Source organism: Rattus norvegicus, chromosome 14 (assembly GCF_036323735.1).
Source record: "Rattus norvegicus strain BN/NHsdMcwi chromosome 14, GRCr8, whole genome shotgun sequence".
NCBI lineage: Eukaryota > Metazoa > Chordata > Mammalia > Rodentia > Muridae > Rattus > Rattus norvegicus.
Window position 1 is genome coordinate 26827398 of NC_086032.1, and position 25250 is coordinate 26852647.

Sequence of the window (25250 nt, forward strand, 5' to 3'; positions counted from 1 at the left end):
ACAACGAAAGAAAATTTAAGTGTTTCTGAAGCAAATATGGACCTAGAGAGTGAGGGAAGCTTCATCCTCAGATTAGATGTTCCCCAGAATTCATCAGCAATGCTCAGAAAAGTCCCACAAATAATTGAAAGCATCCCTTGTTTTGACAACGGTGCAGCCAATTTTAACTGCGAATGACCTCAATGATCACAAAATAATCTGGCATTGATTCTTTTAATCTTGTCTTAAGGAATGGTTATTAAGAACATTTTAGTATTTCTGAACAGTCCTTTGTTGGTTTTAGTCATTAAATTAAAAATTGCCAAATGATAAAAATAGAAAAATAAACAGAATGGCCATCTTTAACAATGCATCCCAGCAGTCTTATGAACAACATGTTTCAAAATTCCATGATTAAGCAGAGAGCATGCGTAGATGAGTATAGAGATCAGTAATCCAAACCTCCCAACAATGAAAGTCCAGGAACAGATGGCTTCACTAGTGAATTCAAGCAGACATTTAAAGAATTAATATCAGTTCTTCTCGAGCTGTTCCAAAAGGTTCAAGAGGAGGGAAAGCTTCCAAATACATTTTATGAGGGAGCATTGCTATTCTGATACAGAAGCCTGATATAAGCGCACAGACCATAAAACCACCAGTCATATCCCTGGTGAATGTGGATGCATAATTCTTCAACAAAAGGCCGGCAAACCAAACTCAATAGCACATTAAAAGAACCATCTATTATAACCAAATGTAATTTATTTCTGAGATGAAAAGATAGTCCAACACATAAAATAAATTGATGTGATGTACTCCCTTAGTAGAAGAAAGGATAATGTCACCTTATTATGTCAATAAATGAAGAAAAAGCATTTAGCACAATTCAGCACTTTTCATGATTAAAAGCCACCAGCTAACCAAGAATAAAATGAAATGGCCTAAAAAATAATAAAGGTCATGTAAGAAAAGCCGTCCACTAACATTGTGCACAACATTATAAATTTGAAATTTTGGGATTTAAGGTCAAGAGTAAACTAATGACGCCTACTGTAGGTGATTCTACTCAAAGTAATTACTTGAGGCTATACCCGGAGCAATTAAACAAGAAAAGGGAAATAAAAGCTATATAGATTGGTGGTGAAAGGATAAAATTATGCCTTATTACAGGTTATAAGAATATATATGGACCCAAGAGACTCATTATGACGAATCAACACTAACACAAAACCGTGAGAAGCAGTAAATCCAGGTGCCTGAACAGAAGACACTTTAACTGAAAACTGTGCCCCTTCATTAATCCCAATTACGGCCCAGCAATCTTGGTTTTGCAATTAGAGAACGGTAAGATGAAATATTTTCATAAGAACACATTTTGAATACATTCCACCATCTTCCCAAACATGCTGTAGCCTTTAGAGATGTATTCGATTAAAATTTAAGTAACATAGGTCATTTGCAAATTTTTTAAAGAACAGAGTAAAAATATTCATGATGAATATATATATACATACTCATCATATATATGATATTAAATCATATAATATCAGATATTAAATCTTTTTTTTAGATGAACTCTTTTTTTTTGAAGGTTTATTTATTTATTATATATAAGTACACTGTAGCTGTTTTCAGACACACCAGAAGAGGGCATCGGATCTCTTTACAGATGGTTGTGAGCCACCATGTGGTTGCTGGGAATTGAACTCAGGACCTCTGGAAGAGCAGTCGGGTGCTCTTAACCGCTGAGCCATCTCTCCAGCTCCAGATAGTAAATCTTTAATAGAAGTGAGTCACCGCTTTCAGTTGTGTATCCACAGTTTCCTCCAGACTGTTCTTATCCAATGGTCGCACAGAGGGCCCTCATTAAACGCCATGCTTCACACAACAAACACAAAAGTCATGATATTCAAAAGGCAATGTTAGGCATGAGGCAGGCTTGATGGATATGAGGGGGAGATACCAAGGAAAATTTCCAGCACTTAGGAAAGGGGGTAAAGGAGATATATCAGGATGTGTGACTGAGTGTGTGCGCTCCGGCATGCTGGTGTGTATGAAATTGTCAAAAAAAATAAAATAAAACAAAAAAGGTAAATCAACCACCAACTAATGATTGCAAAGAATATTAGCACAAATATTGATGAGGTCTCCTTGGCTTATATCTGAGTAGGGAATTTGGAACCATGTTGCTAACACTGAAAAGGGAAGTAGTTCTTTTTGTACCTTGTGTCCAAACCAGAAATAATTATAGTTATTCTTACAGTTACTTTCACATGATACCATAGTCCATTGTGGGGGGTAGGAGTTTCCACTGAATCAGTGCAATCAAGACTGATCCTTTGGTTGCTGTAACAACCACATCACAATGAGAACTGGAAGGAATAAGTCTTGGGCAATGTGGACTGATTTTGTTTGTTTGGTTGGTCAGGTTTTTTTTTTTTGTTTGCTTGTTTATTTATTATTTTGTTTGTTTTTCCAAGACAGGGTTTCTCTTGTAGTCCTGACTAAGATTCACTTTGTAGAATAGGCTGGTCTAGAATTCAGAGATCTGCCCGTCTCTGCCTCCCAAGTCCTAGCATTAAAAGAGTGTACCATTCTGCCAGGTTTGCAGTGCAGTATTAATATTTTAACCTCTTACAAGATATGGCTCCCTATGAATACATGACTTGATGGCTTCAGGGACAAGAGATTGGTGACCTACAAAAACTTAAGAGGCATAAGACCATAGAGGCACAGGCATGCTGACCCTCTTCCACAGGTCAAACAACACAGTGACATCCACTGTAGCAGTTTTCTCATTAATACCAGGTGAGTTTTCTAAAAATCGATGTAATACTTGTTGCCACTCAAATAAGAGTCAATTAAATAGCCACAAATCTGTTGTGAAAAAGAATATAGATATTTGATTTTCCCACAATATTTATGTACTTTTTACTTTATCATAAAGGATAACATTTAATTACAAGACAGTTTTTGTGGTTTTAAAGCTGGGTTGATTTGTACTTCTGTTTCCCTAGAAGCAAGCTTATTTGTAGTTGTAACACTAATTGAATAATGAATATACATTGACTTCCTTTAAACTTGGAGCAGATACTTGAACTTCACTTCAAGGTACAATGGTACTGATTTTTCTTTAATTTTTTTAGATGAAAATTTATATTCTAAGTTTGAAGAAAATAAAGTTTTCCTGGATTTATCTTATAAACCTTCTGTTCTCACCATTTTATAGGACTTTATATTCAATATTGGAATGGAAAAATTACTTGACTATGTTATAAAGTTTCAAAAATTTGATTATAATCAACACTGACCTTCCCAGAAGCTAAATATAAATTAATTTTACCTTTTTACAAGGGCCTTAACCAGAATGGAAGATGAGCTCTAGAAAATTTCATTCAAATCTGCCACAAATTTCACTGTTCCTGAGAATAAATAATAATTGCTATCAAATTGATAAAAGGAAGCTACTCAAAAAGGTAAGTCTCATTATATTTTGGTTTGGGAGAAGACAATGATGGATACTGCCCTTCTCGTTATACAGTTGTCCCACTAGACTCTGTAAACATTGGACTTGTTCTACAAAGTGAAATAGTTTACATGTCATTTAGAGATATCTGATATCATAGATAGATTTTTCTGTGTATATTTTGACATTGTACAAAATTATCTGAACTCTAATTTAGACATTAGACATTTTCATTTGACTATTTATTTGTTTTATGTTTTGAGACAGAGATCCTCAGTGTAGCCATGACTGTCCTGGAACTTACTCTGTAGAGCAGTCTGGCCTGGAACTTAGAGATCCACCTGCCTCTGCCTCCCCAGGGCTGGGCTTAAAGTCATGCCTACAACTGTCTAGCTCATTTGATAATTTTAAGACATGCCATGTAATTGTGGTACTGTGAAAGACTTTGGGGAAAAACAGCTATTATATATTTTTTTGCAGTGACAAATTCTGTAATAATTCCATGAGGAAACAGCCTAAGTTAACTTAGCAATACCCAAAGGAGTCAATGGTGAGAACCAGGAGTGGCCTGTCTTAGTCAGATAATCATTAATTCCCAGGGTAGAAGGTAGCAGAACCAGATGGGGACTTCATTGGCCCCTCTTCTTCCACTTGAAAGTCACAACAGCAAACAACTGAAGGGAAGTACTTGTGAGAAGACCAATACATTAGAACTCTTGGGGGTTTGGGGATTTAGCTCAGTGGTAGAGCACTTGCCTAGCAAGTGCAAGGCTCTGGGTTCGGTCCTTGGCTCCAGGAAAAAAAAAAGAAAGAAAAAAAAAAGAATTCTTGGAATTTTCTGACACAAGCTTTTAAATCGTGCATTTCATCAGTTTTTAGCTCAGGTTTCATTTCCTAAAACTGACTCTATTCTTGTTCCACAAGTGAACCTGTTCTGTTTTCTTTATATCGTGTATCATTCCCTAAAAGTGTCTCATATATTCATTTACACCCATGGTTATTTTATTCCTCCCACTGGGGAGAAAGGAATCTTTACAAGGACTGCTCTAGGAATATAACAGCCAAAAACAATGTTCAGTAACTGTTTTCTGAGGTGATGGCATACAGTGAAAGTTCATAATTTAGCCCATTTTCCATTCTGTATGTGTGGGGGCAAAAAAAAATCTCTGAAGGCATTGGTTTTCTGCACCCAACAGTAAAATTGTATATAATGAGTATATAATGAGTAGATACATATCATGACTTCTTATTCCAGACAATCAACAATATACTGACTTTTCACTGTATCTGAGCTACTATAAAGGAGTACCTAAAACCAGGTTGTTTATGAATTAAAACCATATTAGTTATGCTTCCTGTAGTAGTGAAGTAGATAACCAAGGGAAGGCACTTGCAGACTCATTTTAGAGGGAAGCCTCTGTGTATGCTTACTTAGTGGATGAAAGAAACAAACAGCAATTTTTCATAAGGCACCGATGCCTTTCATGAAGGTTCCTTAGTCTCAAGCTAATCATATTCCAGATGTTCAACTTCCTGACCCCACTACAATGAGCACAGAATTTCAAGATATGAATTAGGAGAAGATGGAAACATTCACATTACAACAGACTCCATTTAAAGATTATTCGTGTTTACCAAAGTTATCTGTATTTTTATCTTCCTTTCTCAGTAGGCTCTGTGCTTTAGAAAAGATATGCTTTCTCAGAATATATTAGTAGCCATTAGATTAGCATAACTTACTTTTGTTATGAAATAATTAATGACAATAAGAAACAGTAAGAAAATAAAAGCATCCATTTTTATTTTTATAGCTTTTTGTTATGTGTTCTGGGAGGATAAAAGGGCAAATATCCCCATGGCTTTGAAGGAAAATACAGTGAGCTGGAGGGAATGAAAAAGAGAGTTGGAATTCAGGAGGACAAAAAAGTGTACTCCACATTTCCATAGTGAATCCAAACCAACCTTTGGTTAACAACACAGTTATTTTCTTTGATTATTCTTTAGTTTTCACTTTTATAATGTTGTAGAGAGAATATCTTGAGTATTGAATGGATGCATCACCTGTCATTTAAAAAACATATGGCCTATCGGAAAGGGTAAACTGGAAGGTGGGACATCCGGGAGACAGAAAGAATTATGGGATAGAGCCCGGCACAGAGATTGGCCCGGAAGATGTGAGAAATCAGACGTAGGGCACCTAAGCACTGGAAACCAGCTACATGGCAGAATGTAGGTTTAAATAAATGAGTTATTTTACCTATGGTCTGTCTAGTCAAAGAGCATGCTATATGGTCAGGTATTTGTGAATATATTTTGAGTCTGAGGCTTATTTCTGGAAACATTGAGTTAGGAGGAAGAGCCAGACATAATTTCTACAATGGGTGCTATATTGTTTATTATCGTAAGAGAAAGAACCTGTTTATTTAGACGAAACTGGGAGGTAATTGTTGAGGTTTGGGCTGTTGTTATTGTTATGTATTGTAAGACTAAATTCTGCTCCAGGAGACCTGGTTGAGTTCTCTTGTTTACCGGCTTTTGTTGTGCAAACATTGTTCCTTAATTCAAAACTATTGGGTTAAATAAAAACAGGTTTTGAGTTACCTGAATGTGAGTTGCTCAGAGAAGAAAGAAGAAGGGTGAGAGAGGGGAGGAAACCATCATGAGAGTAGGTAGACAGTGAGCACATGGCTGGGAGAAACAGCGGTATTTGGGGTGCACTGAAGAAGTAGCCTGGTCAGCAGTTAGAAAACTAGCTTAGGGGTGACCCCCAAGTAACTGTCAAAGACAAATAAAACACCCATAGTCTGAGTCACATTCATTGGTAACTAGACAGGAATAAGTTTAAACTGGTTCAACTACAGAATGTAAAATTTATCAGTTGAAAATAAAATAAGGCAGATGTCTAAAATTACTACTGGAACAGGTGACGTTGTGCTCCAATCTGGATTTAGATATTGACTCAAATCAAAATTTTCAAGGTCAAATTCAGAGTTTATGCAATTCAGTAAGGCAGTAACAACTATGATGTGCCACGAAAGAAGGCCGTGAAGTCAGGTTAGGAACAAAAAACTTTTGCCCTTGTGCTTTGGTTGCTCCAAGGTATAAGGCCAGCACACAATAGAGCTAAACACCCAACAGCAAATGGCACTTTAAGTCAGAGATTCTTGTTGGAAAGATTAAAAAGAAAAGACTAGAATGCATTGCATTTGAGTGAAGGATAAAAATTGTATATACTTGTTTTACAAAAAATGAGGGAGAAGATGGCATGGCAGGCTAGTGGCGTACAGCCCATTTGAAAGCCAAGAGCAAGTGTTCCAAACGGTGCACACATTTAACTAAGAAACTGCAGACCTCCTTTGAAAAACTCATGAGCAATCAAAGTAATATTTCACTCGATCATTTAGGTGCACTGGCTGATCTTCCATAGGATCGGGATTCGAGACCTGGAAACCAGATGGGAACTCCTAACTATCTGTAACTCTAATTCCAGGGAATGCAATACCTTTTTCTGGCCTCTGAAGGCATCAGGCACATATTGTACACAGGCCCATATGCCACAAACACCCATTCAAAATAAAATGATTATATTTACATTAATAATATTTGTTTCGGTACTTCAAAATCTAGTTTTTGAGATCCACCTCAATACAACTTTATCAATATTTATCATAATCATGCTCAACAATAGTGCTCTGTTCTTCATAATATTTACATTCATTCTTAAAAATTTATCCTGACTGAATCTTGAAACGAACTGGGGAAAAAAAGGCCTCAAGAATTCTGTGCGCTCTTTCACCCAATGTACTTTTTGACATATATAGCTGTGTTCCAAATTACAGCATAGTGGTCAATGTCAGATCCTACAAACACTGTGGTCTACTCCATAATAGCTCACTCAATGACATCACACACATTAGTAGACGTAATGGCCAATTTCATTTGTTTTAATATACTTTTTGTTGTTTGAAAAAAAAGGACTAATTATTGAGGGAAATTCCAAAAATGATATTCACATCAACCTTGATGATGTATTTCACTATATACATTTATTTATACACTGATATAAATATGCTCTATATTTATTTATAATTATAAAAATTAAAGGCATTTTTTCTTTATTTTTTTGTTTTTGCTTCATGATATGAAGTTCATCAGCTGAGAATAAAATAAAGCAAAAGTTTAGAATCATAACTGAATAGGACACATTGTGATTCAATCTGGATTTAGATATTGATTCAAATCAAAATTTTAAAGGTCAGATGCTCAAAAAGTCTTCAAAACAGTTTATAACTTGCAGGTTTTTTATTAGAAGTCAAGTTGAGTGACTGATATTTACACATCTGATCAATAAACCAAAGGTTCATTTTATAACCACTGTCATTTAATATTATTAAGCATATAAAAAATGACTAATCCCTGAACTCCCTTTTATATTACATTGAAGTATTGGCATTTTCAAGTCTTAATTAAAATTAGATTGTATAACACAACTGACCTTAATATAGTAATAAGAACCTTTAACTGAACATGAAACTAGAATTCTGTAGAGGAAACAGTTTATGAGAGCCATTGTTGGACAGAAAATAAAAGAAAACAAAAGGATTGCTTTCAAGGTACCATTTGATTTCATTGCTTTAAAAGTATAGTTTAATTTAGGGTGAAATGACCGAGTGCTGTCAAGGCAATCTGTGTTTTACCGCAGAAATTAAATACAGCTATGGACTTGACCCTCACTTTGTTAAAGACTCAAATTCATGCAACACACATTAATTGAGCACCTTCAATGTGCCAGGTGATTAGAAGGCAGCAAGAAACTGACAGCTGTTCTCCCTTCCCTCCATGAGGTAATATAGGGAGGGCAGACAATTAAACAAGTAATTAAAATCCAACATGGGGAGCACTGTAACAATAGGAAGAGGTATAAAGACTGTCAGAAAAGCTCCACGAAGTTAGACCCTTCCAAACTGAGGTTCAGCACCACCCAAGGAGTTGAGACATGCAGCCTTCCCCTTTTTACACAGAGATAACTGAGTCTTAAGGGAAATGAAAACAACTCCCGATAACCAAGCAAAGAGCCCAAGGATTTCCCTGGTAATAACAATAAGTAAAGGCTAGGTTTCAGGAGTCTTGCAAGCTATGTCAGACATTTGCAGTTCTTCCCACAGACAACAAGAAGTCACTAAAAACATTGTTGAGTCAGGAAATCAGATGCATCATCATGGTTCATATGTACTGACTCAAGAAGCCACTCTCAAGAGGCCACTAATGTACAGATTCTTGCCATTGTCACATTACAGTGAGAAAATTGAGACCCAGAGAAGTTAAATGACTTGGTGAAGCTAATTAGCTACAAACATGGAGTAGAATTGGGGTTCAAAGTCACCATTCTTTCTCTGGGGATGAAGAAAGGCAGAGATTTCAAACACTAAACATAATTTGTAGATGAATTAAAGCCAGTTGGTAAAGGGTAGAAAAAAGCTTGTGGTGGGCACCAAACAGCTATTTAATCAAAATGTGGAAAAAGAAAAAGAAAAAAGAAAAGGTTCTTGTTTTATGCTTGAAGAGTAGTGTGTGTGTTTGCGTATTAAGAGATTGTAAGAAATTTGATGAATATAGATTTGCCTATTTTGACTTGCTTACAGAGTACTTGAATGAATGACACCAGATAGAAAGATCTAAATGAGTCTGGCCTCACAAATTGAAGTAGATTGATTGAAGCCACTGGAATATCTAACTGCATCCAGAATAATTGAGTATGTGGGGAAGAACTGATGTCACAGAACTGTTAGCAATAGACGGAAATTTGGGGAAGTGCAGTCAATAATTTCTCATTAAAAAGAATGGGTAAGAAGCCCAGGAGAAGAATTTTGCAGGCACTTACATGACACTTTTGCTGAAAGGCATCGACTTCTTTCTTGATTCTCCAACTTGAACAAATGCATGACCAAAGTTAGGCAGCTTGCCAGCACTTGGCATCTCTCTCTTCAGAGTCAAACCCCTGCTTGACTCTGAATAAGAATGTTAATCAGTCCAGGAGTGTCTGCCTACCTATCATAAGTCATCTTCCTTCAAGGCTGGAGGCACAAAGAGAAGGTAATTGTCCTAAACCTGTAGTTGCCTTGGATACCAGTAAGAAGGAAACTTCATAGTTTACCCTTCCTTGCTTGCAGATGAGAGCAATTATGCATAAGTATAAAGCTGTACCCCAGAACAGAAGGATTCATCTTGTAGGAAATAAATTGGTCCTTCCCAGGGATAATGGTGATTTAAAACTAGAATGTATTGTGCTGCCTTGCAGGAATTAAGTCATGACAAGGACAAGTTGGACCACATCTTGACAAGAACCACTTAAGTTTCTTACTTCTTACATTTTCCCCCAATTCTTCCACTAATCAAACATAATGCTCACGCCAGCACCTGGGAGATGAAGTCAAGGTTTCTGGGTCCCTTTTATATGTTCTTTTTACCAATATGCGGCTTGACTACACCTACCTACTTTTCATCTCCATGCGTCTCTGACCTACAAAATGGGGTACACCATATACCTTGTTGAGACTGCTAGAGTTTCTCAAAGGGTTCCACCAATTTTAACACTAGAGGCTGAGATGTATCTCATTGTAAGTGTATATTCAGAGTTCAAAGATCATCCTTAGCTAATGGTAAGTTCTTGGCTGGTCTACATAAAACACTGTCTTAAACTAAAAAAAAACAAAAAATCCACCATCAACAGAGTAAACAACTAGCATAGAAGTCTTGAATTGGAGACATGCTCCTCAAATGTTCAATACGCTGTTTGGAGTAAGATTAAAACAGCAGATATAGGAATGAAACCCACTAACTGTGATAGTGGAGACTGAGCACAAAAATGAAGATGGAAAATTCATTTCTGGGACAGGATTTTTCATGCTACCTAGTGCACTGCAAAGGAATGCTGGATAATTAAAAGGAACAGTAAGTGTTGAGTTCAAAAGAATGGTCTGTTCAAGGGGTAACATTTCTGATCATAGGCATCAAGATCACAAAGATCTAAAATAATGAGGTCACCATGGGAACAACTCAAAGAAAAGGTAATTAAGCATTAGGCTAGGAAGTGCCCCAACCTTAACAGTTTGGGGAGAAATGGAGGAACTCTTGATGAAGTACAGATATAAGTGTTAATTGGTGGAAGGAAAAGCAAGTGAGTGTCCTTATGGGAGTCCATCAGGAGGAAAAATAAAAAATTGCATATTTTTCTGATTGACCAGATAAGATTAAATGTATGTTATATGTGTGTGTATACATACATACATATATGTATATATATATATATATATATGAGAGAGAGAGAGAGAGAGAGAGGTGCACACACATCTCTCTAACAATTAATGAAAAGGTCATAAATATGATGAGAGACAGTGGGATAGTAGTATATGGGAGGAAAGAGAAGGGAAGAATGATGTGATTATTCTATAATCTCAAAGAACAACAGCAACAAAAAACTTCCACAATTTTAAAAGCAAACAGATACAAATTGATCATTGAGCATTGGTTTAACACCATTGTTTCCTTAATGATCTTGAGAAAGTATTATTGAATTAATAACGACCTTGACAAGGCCCCATTCAGTGAAGTGCTAAGAACAAAGGCTTGGAGAAGCAGATTTAAGAGAGAATGAGAGAAAGGTACCAATGGTAGTTTTGTGCCCCCACAGAGGCGAGATACCTGCTGCAATGGCCATTCCAGTGGGTAACTGGAAATATGGGCCTTTAGCATTGAGTAAGCAGCAAGTATTTAGAGATCTAAGAGAAGCTCAGTGGAATTTAAATGCCTAAAGATATGGAAGGAAAAGTAGCACTGTTTCTTTCCCAGACGCTTAATGCTGGAAGAGGGAACTGATCTTAAAAAGCAGCTTAGTGGGGTTGGGGTGCAGGGACGATTGAGTGTTCCATAAACTCACATAAGAGCATATACACGCTGAACAGGACAAAGAATATTACCTCATAGTAACTGCCATATTGGGTGGGTGTTGACAGATAATACAAAGTTATTCGGATAAGAAAAGGACAAAAGAAAGGAAAAATAGAATTCAAGAAAAAGGTATTGTGACAATAAAGACTCAGAGACCTGAATTCCAGTAGTTGGGTGTTTTGGAAATAGATGATCCAAAGGGACAGGTAGTGCCAGTTAAAAGTATGAGCAGTTAGCAAAAGAAGTCAGACACAAGGACACAATAATGCAAAGATGGGACATTCTTTGGTAAATGACAAATGGGATCACTGGACCGACAGTCCTTGAGTAGGCTTAAGATCAGCTAATGCATTTTAAAACATAACTCACTTATTAGTGGGACTTCATGTCCACCTCCTCTCTCAATGGTGGGATTTTATCTAGCTTGACCTTACATTCGTCTTCTGCATACTAAGAGTCGCAAGTCCATATGTGTCTGGAAGCTTCTGTTTGTTTGCAGTTAATTCTTACCACCCTCCTGTTCCTTTTTCATAAACAATATCTGAGCCTTCAGAAGTGGGAGTGTGGAGAGCTGTTGGAATTTGAAAGCTGAAGACAGAGGAAGAGTAAGTTTTCCTGAAGGTTGTATCTGTTGGTAGATTGGCTGGGCTCAAGTGGAAGGCCACATATACAAGAGTATGTAGGCAGCACAAATTGAATGGGATGGGCAGAAAGGATGCAAAGTTGGGTGTGTAGGGAACGGTGTGTGTGGGTCTGGGGGCAGGGAGCTGAGGGAGAAAATATGATTAAATACATTGTAGAAAATTCTACAACTAATTAAAAATTAAGAAAAAATTAACAGTCGAGCAAATGGAGTAATGGAAGACTTCCGATATTTGTACAGCAATTTGATGACATGTATGGAGTGGAAAATAAAACTTACAGTCAATTCAATACTGTTAAAGTACAGTATCATGATCATGGCTAACACTTTTAAATGGTTTTCATATCCGAATACTTTCCACAGCCTGCATATTACTGTATGAGCCTGCAACTCATTGGCTATGACTATGTTGGTCTTTGTATTTCCTTATCTCTCCAAGTATCCTCACTTGGCTAGCTTTTCTCTCGGTGCCTTGGAATATATTCTCAACCTGGGCACATGGCTTATTTCATCACGTGAGGACCTAGCTTCATTTTCACCACCTAGAATGTCTTTTTTATTCTACAGCCTTTCAATGTCATGACTGCTTCTTATTCCTCTAGGTAGTATTTCTGTCGTCACTGGGATACCCTGATTTGCTGAGAGCACGATTTCATTTCCAAACTCCGGCTGCTGAAACAGGGTATGAGCTCTAACAGAGTAGATACCTGTCTTTCTTTTGGAATTCTGTCCTTGAACAGTTTGTAGGTGCAAAGGGTCTAAAGTTGCCAGATTGAGTTAACAATCAAAGCACAATCAGGCTTTTCTCAAATGAAGTATTTTTCAAAGAAGCATATGCTTCTGCATTTCAGAAGGAATCCTGGTGGAAAAGTTGGAGGAACTTTCACAGCCCTAGTTCCTTCCAATGAAGTGCTTGCATTGGGCCCCCACAAACCTGACATAAGTAAAAACTAAACTAGTATTAAAGGGAACTGTGAATTTTAAAGAATGCCACATCATCTGATTTATCCTAATATATTTATGAAAGAAAAAAATCTTGCTGTCAAGGTTTAGTAAAGAGGGAATCTGTATTACCTGGACAAATATTCTGTAAGTCTAAAATATTGCCCCAAAATATGTTAAATTGTTTAAAAGCAACAAATAATAAAAACGTAGAAATCTGTGAAAACTGAAAGTCCAGTTTTAGAATGTAGTCTCTTCAAACTATTAGTTTTGACAATATTTTAACATTTTCTTTTTTTTTTTTCTTTTTTTCGGAGCTGGGGACCGAACCCAGGGCCTTGCGCTTCCTAGGCAAGTGCTCTACCCTGAGCTAAATCCCCAACCAAAAGGTGTAAATAACATTTTCTTTTTTTTTCTTTTTAGTTTTGACAATATTTTACACCTGTACATATTTATGCAAAATATGATTCTTTTCTTTGTCATGTGTGTGTCTATGTGTGTGTCTGTAGGTGTGTTTGTGTATGTATATATATATATGTGTGTGTGTGTGTGTGTGTGTGTACGTGTACGTGTACGTGTACGTGTACGTGTACGTGTACGTGTATGTTTGTGGCACGGAGGTTTAACCCAGAACCTTTGCCCATTCTGTGCAAGGCCCTAGCACCAGTATATGAAAATGTAGCTCCCTTGGTTCTCCATTGTTATTAGACAACCATTGGGCACCGTATCCTGCTTAATGTTTTGTCCTTTCTCTGTAGAATTTCACTGCATAAACACAGAAGCCATTGAGGTCTTATTAGAGGCCGTTGAGTGAGGAGACTTTTGGAAGGGATACAAACATTAGTCCCTTATTTTCTGCCTCCTGTTGAAGATTTTCACAGCAGGGTGACTGGAATCTATGAAGGCAACTTTGTGAGTTAAGGGCTAAAGACCATGTGGACAACAGGGTACAGCCATGGAAAACCTTAAAAGCTGATCTCAGGAATGCCTGTGAGAATCTGGACTGCCAACCGTGATGTGAGTATGAGGAGAGCCTCTGGTTTGTTTAAGTAGACATAGCTGTGTCTGTTACTGTCTGTAGAAAATTTATGCATTATATAAGGGAAATTATAAATATTATAACTCTGTTGGGAGCAATCCTAAAGATTCATTTGTTTGGTTCCAAGCCATCAGGCTGTTACTTTATTGAAAATCACACTTTAAAACTTCCATTATTTTTCTGACCCATACCAGAATAGCCAATGACAGTTTCTAAAAGTAGGATCTTCAATCTGTAATGCTATTTTTATAACTTTTTTCCTTCTGGTTAGCTATGTAATCATAAAGCTATTTTTAAAAAAAAAGCACAAAGTAAGATTGTGTATATTCTCTTGCTTTGCACACAAATAGTATCCCTTTATGTTATATGCATTTAAAATTTTTCCAAGGCAAGTGTATATTCTGAAAGCAACGTGGTGCAGAGTGGGGTTTACCTAAAAGCTTGATGATTGAATAACGACTTGGGCTTTGATCCAAAAAAATTAATGAAGAGAATACAAGTTGGTGAAGGGAAGAGAAACATATTTTTTCTTTTGTTTTAGATACAAACATTCTGCTTGGAAACAGAGAGGTGCTTCCCTGTATCTTTACTAGAAGGACTCTGTGGAACACTCACGACCCATTCCTATACAGATAGCAGCTGGATCATGTGCCTCTCTATAGCAAATGGACAAAAAGGGGAGGCAGAGATGACTCTTTGTAAGGCAATCATCTCTGCTGGGTCATGGAAGACCAGGGGCAATTTTCAGGGATCCCCAGAATGACTTTCTGTCTGTGTCAAAACAGGATCTCCATCAACACCTGTCATTGCCTTTCGGAGGTCTTTTAGAGTATGAATTGGTCTGTTCAAACTCTCAAATGACACCTGTAGGAAGCATTCTACTCTTATTACAAATCATTTTACTGACTTCCGATTCAACAATTGCTTTGGGGCAGCAGTTAATGTCCCCAATGTATCAGAAGGGATTCTAGTAACTATTCTTTATGTAGAGAGAACTACTCTAGTTTTGTAGAAGAAACTTCCTTTAATCTCAACAGTCTCTTAACAATAGGTTTAGGTCAACAGAAACACGCAGGGTACGGACATATTTTTTTCTCTTACTGACACAAATCACGCGCAGATTCATCAAGCTGTGAAATATATTAAGTTCACAGGGCTTTAACAAAGGGTTAGAAAACCACAAGAACCTGCTGTGATTCAAACTACTTTCAGATGTCCTTTTAATTATATTAAATGAAAGTTTGGGTTGGCTTTGATGCTTATGGGCAAACAAGGAAATCCATTGAAAGAACTGCTAAAAGTACTCCCTGTTGCTGTGGTTAATATACTACATTGTATGCACACTGCCAACCAATTTATTCTAGTCACTTTAACAAGGATATGCAGCCTGACGGGCCACACAGGATAGTATCACGAGTCAGGCAGAGCACAAATCATTAGAGGGCTAAGAAAGTTGTTTGACATGCACCACAGAGCTCTTTGTCACACAGCCAATTAAGTGACCAAACAAGGAACTTGAAAATACTCATTAATTTCTTCCTAGCAATATAAATGGAACATAGACTCCTTCTTGTCTCGTGCACCGAAGGCACCCAAGTAAAACTGGCATAATTCAATTTGCACTTTGTCAAGGGTGCGAGCAGCAACTTCGGTTCACAGAGAGTCTGAGTTAGGCGCACGGGAATGGAAAGCATGGGTAAAAAGTCTGCAGATATTTTTACTAAGGTATAGATTTCTGGACTCTGTGTGGAATTCTTCATGTCCATCAACAGTTGGGAGCGCTTTTGCGCTTGAATTTTTAGGTCATGGTTTTTTGAGCAGATGCTGCAGTCTGAGCATCATTTCTTCTTCCTTGGGGTGAGGCTGGAGAGTTGGCGACTCAACACCTAACAGAGCAGCATGCCTCACTTACAGAGGACTCAAGCGCTGTTCCCAGGACCCATGTCAAGGGAGGCACAACCACCTGGGCCTTGGTATGGCTAAAATCTCTATGATATCGCTCTTGAAGTAAAGCAGGACTATAGACTTTAGGGAGAACATATTACCCCTGAGACTTGAGGAGCAGTAGCAAAAGGGTAAAAGGTGTATTTATTAACTAAGAAAATGTTTCAATCTAAAGCAGGAAGAAAGAACACCAGTAATTCTTAATAGTTCTTTCTGAAGAAAAGAACAATGTTGCTAACAAATATTACAAACTGAAGGGTAGAATTTTAAAGTTGAAAAGATGAACGACATTATGTGTACATGTATAACACATGAGTACACTGGCTCCTAAGCAGTTTGTTTGTATGTATATATTTATATCCTACTTCCCAATTCTTATTAAAATCACACCCATCTGATTGGAAGCATATGGTCTTTTGATGGTTCATGGATTCCCAAATGTTACACCATCTGACTCATGACCAGAGAGTCCTGAATCTGCTACTAAGCTTGTGTGTTCCAGCGTGTGTGTGTGTGTGTGTGTGTGTGTGTGTGTGTGTGTGTGTGTGTGTGTGTCAGGAAGAGAGCAGAGTACCCAGGTCGAGAAGTTGGGTGATATGGGAAACCTGACAGATTTTGTAAAATCCGAAAGAAACATAATGTAGGACATCACTCTGGAAACTAGTCTGATAACTCTGTCAACAGCTTTTTCTTTTCTTAAAATTATGTTTATAAATCAGGGTGTCCTTTGAAAATCTGTTTCTTAATATAGCAGTACAATGTACTGATAACACAGCCACTGAACATGGATGCATCGTGTGTGTGTGTGTGTGTGTGTGTGTGTGTGTGTGTGTGTGTGTGTGTGTGTGTGTCTGTGTCCATGTTCCTGTACGGGAGGGAGGGAGAGAGATAGAGGAGGGGGTAAAGAGAGATAATTGTTTTAGTCTGTGCCATTTCTGGAATATAGTACACAAACATCAATAAATAGAAGACAAATAAATGACAGATCTTGCTTCCTATCCTCTAGTAATTAGGTAAGTCAGGTTTCAGGGCTATAGGAATAAGTGAACTGTACTTAAACTTTCAAATAAGCTTCAGATTTCCCGGTCTCTTTGGTCATTACTGTGTGATCTATGGAAATCAATTAACACTTGGTGAGTCTCCATTTTCACTCTGAACATAATGAAATGTAAGAGTTATAACCAAATGTTCTTATAAATATTGAATGATAAGTACAAAAATTTCTTTCTTGAATGTGATCTTAGAATGCACACAAGTAAGATAGGAAAAGTTCAGTTGGAAACCATCCTGTCCCAAGGTAAGATATAAATAATTAATAGAGTAGCCTGCCCCACATGTGGCCCATACATATACAGCCACCAAACTAGGTAAGATGGATGAAGCAAAGAAGTGCAGGCCGACAGGAACCGGATGTAGATCTCTCCTGAGAGACACAGCCAGAATACAGCAAATACATAGGCGAATACCATCATTAAACCACTGAACTGAGAACGGGACCCCCGTTGAAGGAATAAGAGAAAGAACTGGAAGAGCTTGAAGGGGCTCGAGACCCCATATGTACAACAATGCCAACCAACCAGAGCTTCCAGGGACTAAGCCACTACCCAAAGACTATACACGGACTGACCCTGGACTCCAACCTCATAGGTAGCAATGAATAGCCTAGTAAGGGCACCAGTGGAAGGGGAAGCCCTTAGTCCTGCCAAGACTGAACCCCCAGTGAATGTGATTGTTGGGGGAGGGCAGTAATGGGGGAAGGATGGGGAGGGGAACACTTATAGAGAAGGGGAGGGAGAGGGTTTAGGGGGATGTTAGCCCGGAAACCGGGAAAGGGAATATTAATCGAATGTAAATAAGAAATAATCAAGTTAATAAAGATGAAAAAAAATAGAGAATACCTGGCATTCTGCAGAACAATACATACAAAGCTGGCCTAACAAATGTTCTTTTTTAAAATTTCACTCTGTTTTTTATTTTATGTTGTGAGTTTTGTCTGCAGGCATGTCTGTGTGGCACAAGCATGCAATGCTTGAATAGGTTAGAGAAAGCCTTGGATCCCTTCAGACTGGCGTTACAGGTAGCTGTGAGCGGCCATGCAGTGTGAGGTATCATACCCAGGCCCTCTGTTCTTACTCTCAGCCATCTCTCTGGGCCGAATGTCCTTATTGTTAATAACAAACCATCGTTGTTTTCCACCATTGTGGGGGAGCAAAAACAAAATGCACATCAGGAGAGCAGTTCTGATGTTATCAGCATTAGTTCTGTGACCTTGGCCGGCCTTTCTATCTCCTTTTGCCGGAGTCACATCCCCTTATCTCCAAGTGCCCTTCTGTTAACAGTACATCACAATAGTTGTCTTATTACATTCTTGTGGTAGCCTTGTCGCCCCTTAAAACATTCAAAGTTCTCTTCACAAGTAAAAACAATGTGCTACCACAGCTATACTTTATTATTTTGCGACAATATCTCTTTAAATGTTGCCCAAGTTGATATTGAAGTCATTCCGGGACCCAAGCTATTCTCTTACTTAAAACCCCTAAACAGCAGGCCTATATTACCATGGCAGACTTCAAAAAAATATCATCATCATACCAGGGCAAATTAATACTGTGATAAATACCAATTTTTATCTTTCAGCAGTTGATAAATATTTATTATTACAATATAGCTCATAGTCAAATAAGGAAACATGAATTGTATTGGACTCATGGTTTTAAAATGTTAGAATGCAAATTATTATATCTGAGAATTCATGTGTTATTTTAAAAGTCATCCCTGAATAATAATTTAATTATATAATAATAATAAAATATATAATAATAAATAATAATATATTAATAATAATTTAAAATTATTCACATACAGGTCATTTATAATTGTTAATTGGTAGACCTAGTTTTGCTGTGCTTTTGTTTTTGCATAGAATAAAAAGTATGTGTGATGACTTGGATGAAAATGCCCCTGTAGGCTCATATAGGAAGTGGCACTATAAGGAGGTGTGGCCTGTTCGAGTAGGTGTGGCCTTGTTGGAGTATATAAGGCCTTGTTGGTGTAGTTGTGACTTGTTGAAGAAATGAGTCACTGCTGAGGGGGCTTTGAGGTTTGAGGTGCTCTCTTCCTGCTGTCTGCTGATCCAGATGTAGAACTTTTACCTCCAGCACCAGGTCTGCCTGAAAGCTACCATAATGACCATGAAGATGGTGGACTACACTTCTAAACTGTAATTAAGGGTTTTCTTTTATAAGAGTTACTGGGGTCATGGTGCTTCTTCACCGCAATAAAACCCTAGCTAAGACACAACAAAAGAAGAAAACATAAAGGATGGGTTTTTATAATTCATAAAAGAGACTCCTGCTCTTAAAATAATGAACTGAAAGATAAATGAATCCAGGTAATAAAACTTGTGCCTGAAGAATCTTTTCATATGTATATGAGAAGGCCACACATTGTAGGAATGTAGAGTGATAAACAGTCACTTCAGACTGAATGCCAAAAGCCTTTCAAGTACACAGGGCGCCTGTCTCACAGATGTTACCAAGAGCCATCTGAACATATAAGCAAGGCACCCATTGCATTAAAACTCTTCTTCTCAAGTCCCTCACAGATGTTTTCACGGCATTTGACGGTTGAAAGTCGCAGACTAGCACTGCACATTAACAACATCGGAAGGAGCATCTTGTAGTATTGAGCAGAGCATTTGCACCACCAATAGCTTCTGTTTGTATTGTCTCTCATCAGATATTCAGTCAATAGCTGAAACATTTATTCACAGTTAGTCAACTTTAACACCAGGAAACCAGGGGTGGAATAAACTGTGCTATTAATTTTCCGTTGGAGATTCATGTTTGAATGACCATGCGTTTCATAGATTTAAATACCAGAAAGCTAATTATCCCAAAAGCCCCATTAAAAGGATAGCATAGATTGCAACTGGAAACAATCCTGGCAGGGCTGCAACACTCTTCCCACCTTTCTGCCATGGAGGTCCTTCCCCTACCCATCATGCCATGCGTCCCCCTAAGGATATTTTTCTAAAACCTTAGAAAAATACGCCTTAACATTTTCTTATTCACAGATATTCATCATTTCATAAAATAAATGTAAATACAAAACCAATCCCTGTAATTTTCAGTGTTCAAAGTCGTTTGTATATTCTTTTAAATGATTCTCACCAAGTGCTCTTTTTTTCCCCATTCTGATGCCTTCAAACTCACACTGTACCTCATAGGACAGGAATACTATTTATTACTATTCTGTTTTTATTCTTTAAAAAAATAATCCAAGTTCGAAATTGATAAGACTAGGGGTCATAATAGTTTGCCCCACAATATGGCATCACAGCGTTTGGGACATCAGCAGACATAAAAAGCTACTCACACTTTTCCCACCAATCTTCAAGGAAGCAGGTCACAAAGGTGGGGGCGGAAAATAAAAACCCCACGACCTTGTCCTGAAGCAAATTGTAAGTCTTCATTTTGAGAGACACCGGCTCATCTCCAAAGAGAGCCACAGGCCCAGAGATGTCAGAAATCTGAGTGAACATGGCTTGCTGTGTTCCCCTCAGTTTACTGAGGTTACATCACATCACTTTGTCCTCCTCTGGCACGCTCCTCCTCAGCTGACCCACAGTTGACCTTCTCCTCATCATACCCAAGCACAAAAATTCATCCATGTCTCTGCCTCTCTGGGTTGTCTTTCTCAACAGTTTCCACGTTACTTAGAGTTTATATTTAATAAATTATTCTGCCATATCTCATTATGCTGTCAAATTTTTGCTAAAAGGTCCTTGGCCATTAGACTAGAAATGGGTAAGGGAAAAAAAAATCTTTCCCCACCTTACAGATGAAACCCTGCTGGGTAAGTCTGTATGTCTGAAATTTAACTGACATAGCAAACACTTCCAAAGCACCCTTGAGTGCCTGAGAAAACAAGAACACCATATCCTGTCAAGGTAAGTTCTCTATTTCCCCCACTTGACACTAACTAAAGAAAGATAATAGAATTGAACCCATCAATATTATCTACTGGATGCTAAAACCGTAGGGCAGAGACTACTTTGTATTTCTTGTCATATTCTTGAGGAAATGATAGATTTCTGGTGTTTTTTAAATGGGTCAGGACAAAATAATGATGGTCAAACCAAACAAAGAACTGACTGACTAAGCAGAGACAAGTGTTCACTCATCACAGTGACTACCTATGCTGGGCTTTTCATCACGTGAATGATTCTGCCCTAAAGTCGTCTAGTTTCTTTTCACATGATTTTAGTTAAGTGGCTGTCTATTGATCCACCAACTATCCCAGATTTATATTATCTGAAAAATTAGGAGATGTGAATATTCAGGTCATTGGAAAAATACAAATGGACAAACTGATATCTAATATTTACATCAACCAAAGCTCTTAAGAATCTGGGGAGACAAAGCCAAAATTTCAATCTTATATGTGATGGTGAACAAACTGTTAAGGTTTTGACTTTGTACATCCAGTCTTCACAAACACTAACTTTCTGAGGCAATTTTTCTCTAAACACAAATGGATTTGCTTATGTATTTGCATTCAGAGAACGCCGAGTTACTGGCAGAGGTTTCAGATCTCCCCATTGTCTTTAAAAACAAAACAAAACAAAACAGAAAATAGAATAAAACAAAACTAATCAGAAATCTAATCCCAGCACTCTGGAGGCAGAGGCAGGTGAATCTCTGTGAGTTTGTCCCCAGCCTGATACACAGAGTTCCAAGACAGCCAGGGCTGTTACAAATAGAAACTCTGTCTTGGAAAATAGATAGATAGGTAGGTAGGTAGGTAGATAGATAGATAGATAGATAGATAGATAGATAGATAGATAGATAGATAGATAGATAGATAGATAGATAGTTGGATAGATAATTTAAAAAAATTTCAACCATCCCATACCCACACTAAACAAGGTAAAACAAAGCCAACGGAGAGAACGAGCTGGTTTGAGTATTGTTTTCTTTCATACTAAACAACCCGTTTCGTCTGGAAACTAACTTTCTATAAGTGAGGCATCTAATCACAATCCTGTGTGGAGTCTTGAGTACTATTTTGGAAGAGAACTAAGATAATTTCAAATATCCTATATCGTTTCTTGCCCTCTACGATTCTGACTGCTAATTCTGAATGAGCTGACAATTCAGTGTATAAATCAAATCTACTCAGTGACTCCGAAAGAACGGAGACTTAGGTGTTACACCAAACTCAGCCCTGACAGGGCAGTGCACATGCCTCAGCCTGCACCTTACCTTCGCTCTAGTCTATATTCCTCGGCCTTTAAAGAAGGTGGAGTCACCAGCTTCCTTTTCACCACAGACACATTCTTTCCATTCCCACCCTGCACGCACTCTCAGAAATTCCTTTACCTCAATATGGCACATTATCATTTTTTTTCCTCAGACGCCCAGACACGTGATCACCAACAGAGACAATTCACAACTGTACACATTTATAAAAACACAGAAAGTACCTGGACATAGGCTCTGCAAGAGCGCTCTCTTTTCTGAAGCTGAATCCATTAAGACAGCAGATTAAACACAGAATAGAAAAAACAAGTTAGTGACAGAAGAAAAATAAAAAGGAAACATCTACATAAACACCTCATTTTTTTTCTTTTTTGATTTCACGACTTTCATAGCAGAAAACGAAGGTTGTGCAGCAGTAATACAGTGGCCAAAACCCCTTTTTTTAGACCAGCCCACCTAAACAACAGATAGTGGAAGGCTGCCGATAGAAAGAAACCTTTGAATAAATTTAGTAGACATTAGTACAAATCAATAAACATTCATGTGAAATGATCCAGGTCACATCCGGTTAGTTACTCATTCATGAGCCACTAGTGGGGGACATAAGATGTTAGGTCAATTATGCAAAAAGTTTGGAACTCATTATATTAAAGAGAGATTATGGGTGGTTTTCAAGACAGCCTAGATGATTGACGTGTGCTCATATGAAGTGTTCATTCATACCTTCAAAAATTCTATTATAAGGAAGATAGAAATGCCCATTCATTGTGACTATTTAAGCCTAGGGGACGAATACCAAAAGTCAGACAACTTCAGACTCACGGGGTGTGATTCGTTTCCTGACTTGCTGCTGCTTTTATTTCTTACAGAATTCTGTTTGACAGTCTTGGCCAAAATAGAAAACATTTTAGAAACTGGTGGGGTAAGAAGCTTGATTTAATTTGTTTTTGTTGACACAAGTTTGTATTCCGGCCCAAAATATTTTCTCCTGGTGCCCAAATGAAGAATCAATCAATAACCCTTCATTCATGTTGTTTAAATGAGTGACCCAAATTTTTATATATCAGACTGTGGGGGATTCATCCCCCCCGCCCCGGTGTTATTCGGTTCCCTTGGCCATGAGCCTTGAATTGCAAAATAGAATTCAGTTTTAGGGAGCAGTTGCTCTGACGCTTTTGGGGTAGTTAGCTACTAGTTACTGTACCAACTCTAATTTGGGCTTTCTTCAGTGAGGGAGCAGTAACTCTGATGAAGAACGCAGTCAGGGATACAAGGCTGTCATTCAGATCAGTGACTCCCATCCCGGGAATGTAGGGCTCTGTCCCCTCCAGAATTTCAATGTGGGTGCAATTGCTTTGTACCTAGTGGACTTTACAAATCTGGTGGGCTATTCCAGGCCCCAGGGAAAGTAGGAACCACCGGAAATGAGAGCAAGCCAGCAAGCGCGTGAGTAACCTTTGCCCTCCCATCTCTCTAGGCCGTCATGCAAATGAACATATGACAAACTGCATTATATAAACAATTGAAGAGAGCCAAATGGGAAACAAAAGAGAGCATTAAAAAGCCTTGGGAATGGAAACTTGCCCATTATGTCGTTATTTGATATTCAGCCTAGGCAAGCTGATTAGCTGTAGCTAGTTAGAATGTGACATTAATTTCCAGCTTTACCTGATAGCCTCAGACATCAACACCATGTTTAAAATAAGTTACGAAGTATTGCAATAACAAATCATGTTACAGATATGAAACATTAATAAAACTCAGTTCTCCCACCCCATTATGATAAGAATAGCTGGCAACCATATTCATCAGCAGCATCAAGTCAGCTATGGCCACATCACATTTAAGTCACAGCATGGCAGACCATGTAGGTGACTGTTGATTATCCCATCAGGGGCTTGGGTGTGACTCTAACAGGAGACAAGTTAAAAAGGAAACAAAGACAAAACCAAACCAAACCAAAACAAAACCCAAAAACTTTCTTGCTCAGTGTGAAAAAGAAATCTAATACATTATATCTAATAAACAAAGACTAAAAATGTATCTGATCATGACAGGTAAATTAGCAGCAAGGGCTATCTCAGTTAAAATGTCTGGCTTTTTAAATTTTGAACGTATTATAGAAAAGCATTTCTCAGTTTAGATGAGTGGTGACTTTTCTCCTCTAAGACAGAATTAAAGATAGTTAAGGACAAATCTACAATGTCTTTATTTATTTATTTATTTTTGATGTTTTTAGCCAAAGGGGAATGTTTTAAAAATGAATTTCTAAGATGAACATTACTCAAACTTTTCTTCATTTTCAAAATTGGAAAGACAATGTTAATAGTCCAAGTCATAGAATTCAGTTACAGCATTTGAAACCAAGAGGTTAGTCTTCTATTTAATATTTAGTTACACATACAAATGATAGTCTTTATAAATATGCAGTTTTTCTTTTGTGTTTTTAATTTATATAAGATATTTGGCAAATTAAATGTTTATTAAAGTATGAAAAATTCTAAAATATATTTCTTCAAATGCCACATATTTAAATTTGCTTATTTAAAGTTAAATTTATTTACCGAAATAAAACACAGAGAATTTCATTGGCTAAGAGACAAAATTCTGAGTCATTTAAAAACTAAATGAAGCTTGTATTAAAATCTCATTTCTTATCCTAGCAGTTCTTAAAGGTAATATTAGCTAGGTTAAGTTATCTCAGTAAAAAACATCCAATGGGTGGGAGGGAATCTAATGGATTTTAATATGCTTTTATTAATGTTTCCTAAATATCCACTTTCTGATTAAACAGTCATTAAACAGTCTACTTATTTTCAAAGAGGAGTTTATAGGAAACAATAACCAATTGCGTGGACCTACACTAATTTTGCTACAATTTAACATAAAAAAATTGAGAAAGTACTAGTAAAAGCCGAATTGCAAACACAAAATGCATATGGTGAGACTGGTACCTACTTCTCTAAATTAAAAGTCAAATAAGATCATAATACAACTACAGTGAAGTAGTTAAGACAATTCAATGTA

General features: G+C 37.5%; 1 protein-coding gene and 1 long non-coding RNA gene across 29 annotated transcripts in view; one reads left to right on the top strand and one right to left on the bottom strand.

The window, feature by feature from the left end:
- Adgrl3 (adhesion G protein-coupled receptor L3) overlaps nt 1–25250 on the bottom strand; it is a 767242-nt gene that overhangs the window by 136507 nt on the left and 605485 nt on the right. For 19 of the 26 annotated variants that reach the window (XM_063272833.1, XM_063272832.1, XM_063272834.1 and 16 more), the window contains one exon: nt 22448–22486. The exons of the other annotated variants lie outside the window; for them this stretch is intronic. In XM_063272833.1, the coding sequence (XP_063128903.1) occupies nt 22448–22486 (39 nt within the window). The remainder of the gene's footprint in view (nt 1–22447; nt 22487–25250) is intronic. 26 annotated transcript variants of the gene reach the window in all.
- Nucleotides 5243–24770, top strand: LOC108352841 (uncharacterized). Of its 3 annotated transcripts, none has more exons than XR_005493558.2 (5): nt 5243–5674; nt 11946–11997; nt 12638–12717; nt 13849–13994; nt 14558–24770. It is a non-coding gene; the product is annotated as an uncharacterized LOC108352841 (long non-coding RNA). The 3 variants fall into 3 exon arrangements; XR_005493557.2 differs by having other exon boundaries at nt 13736–13994; nt 14558–24769; XR_010057685.1 differs by lacking the exon at nt 11946–11997 and having other exon boundaries at nt 13736–13994.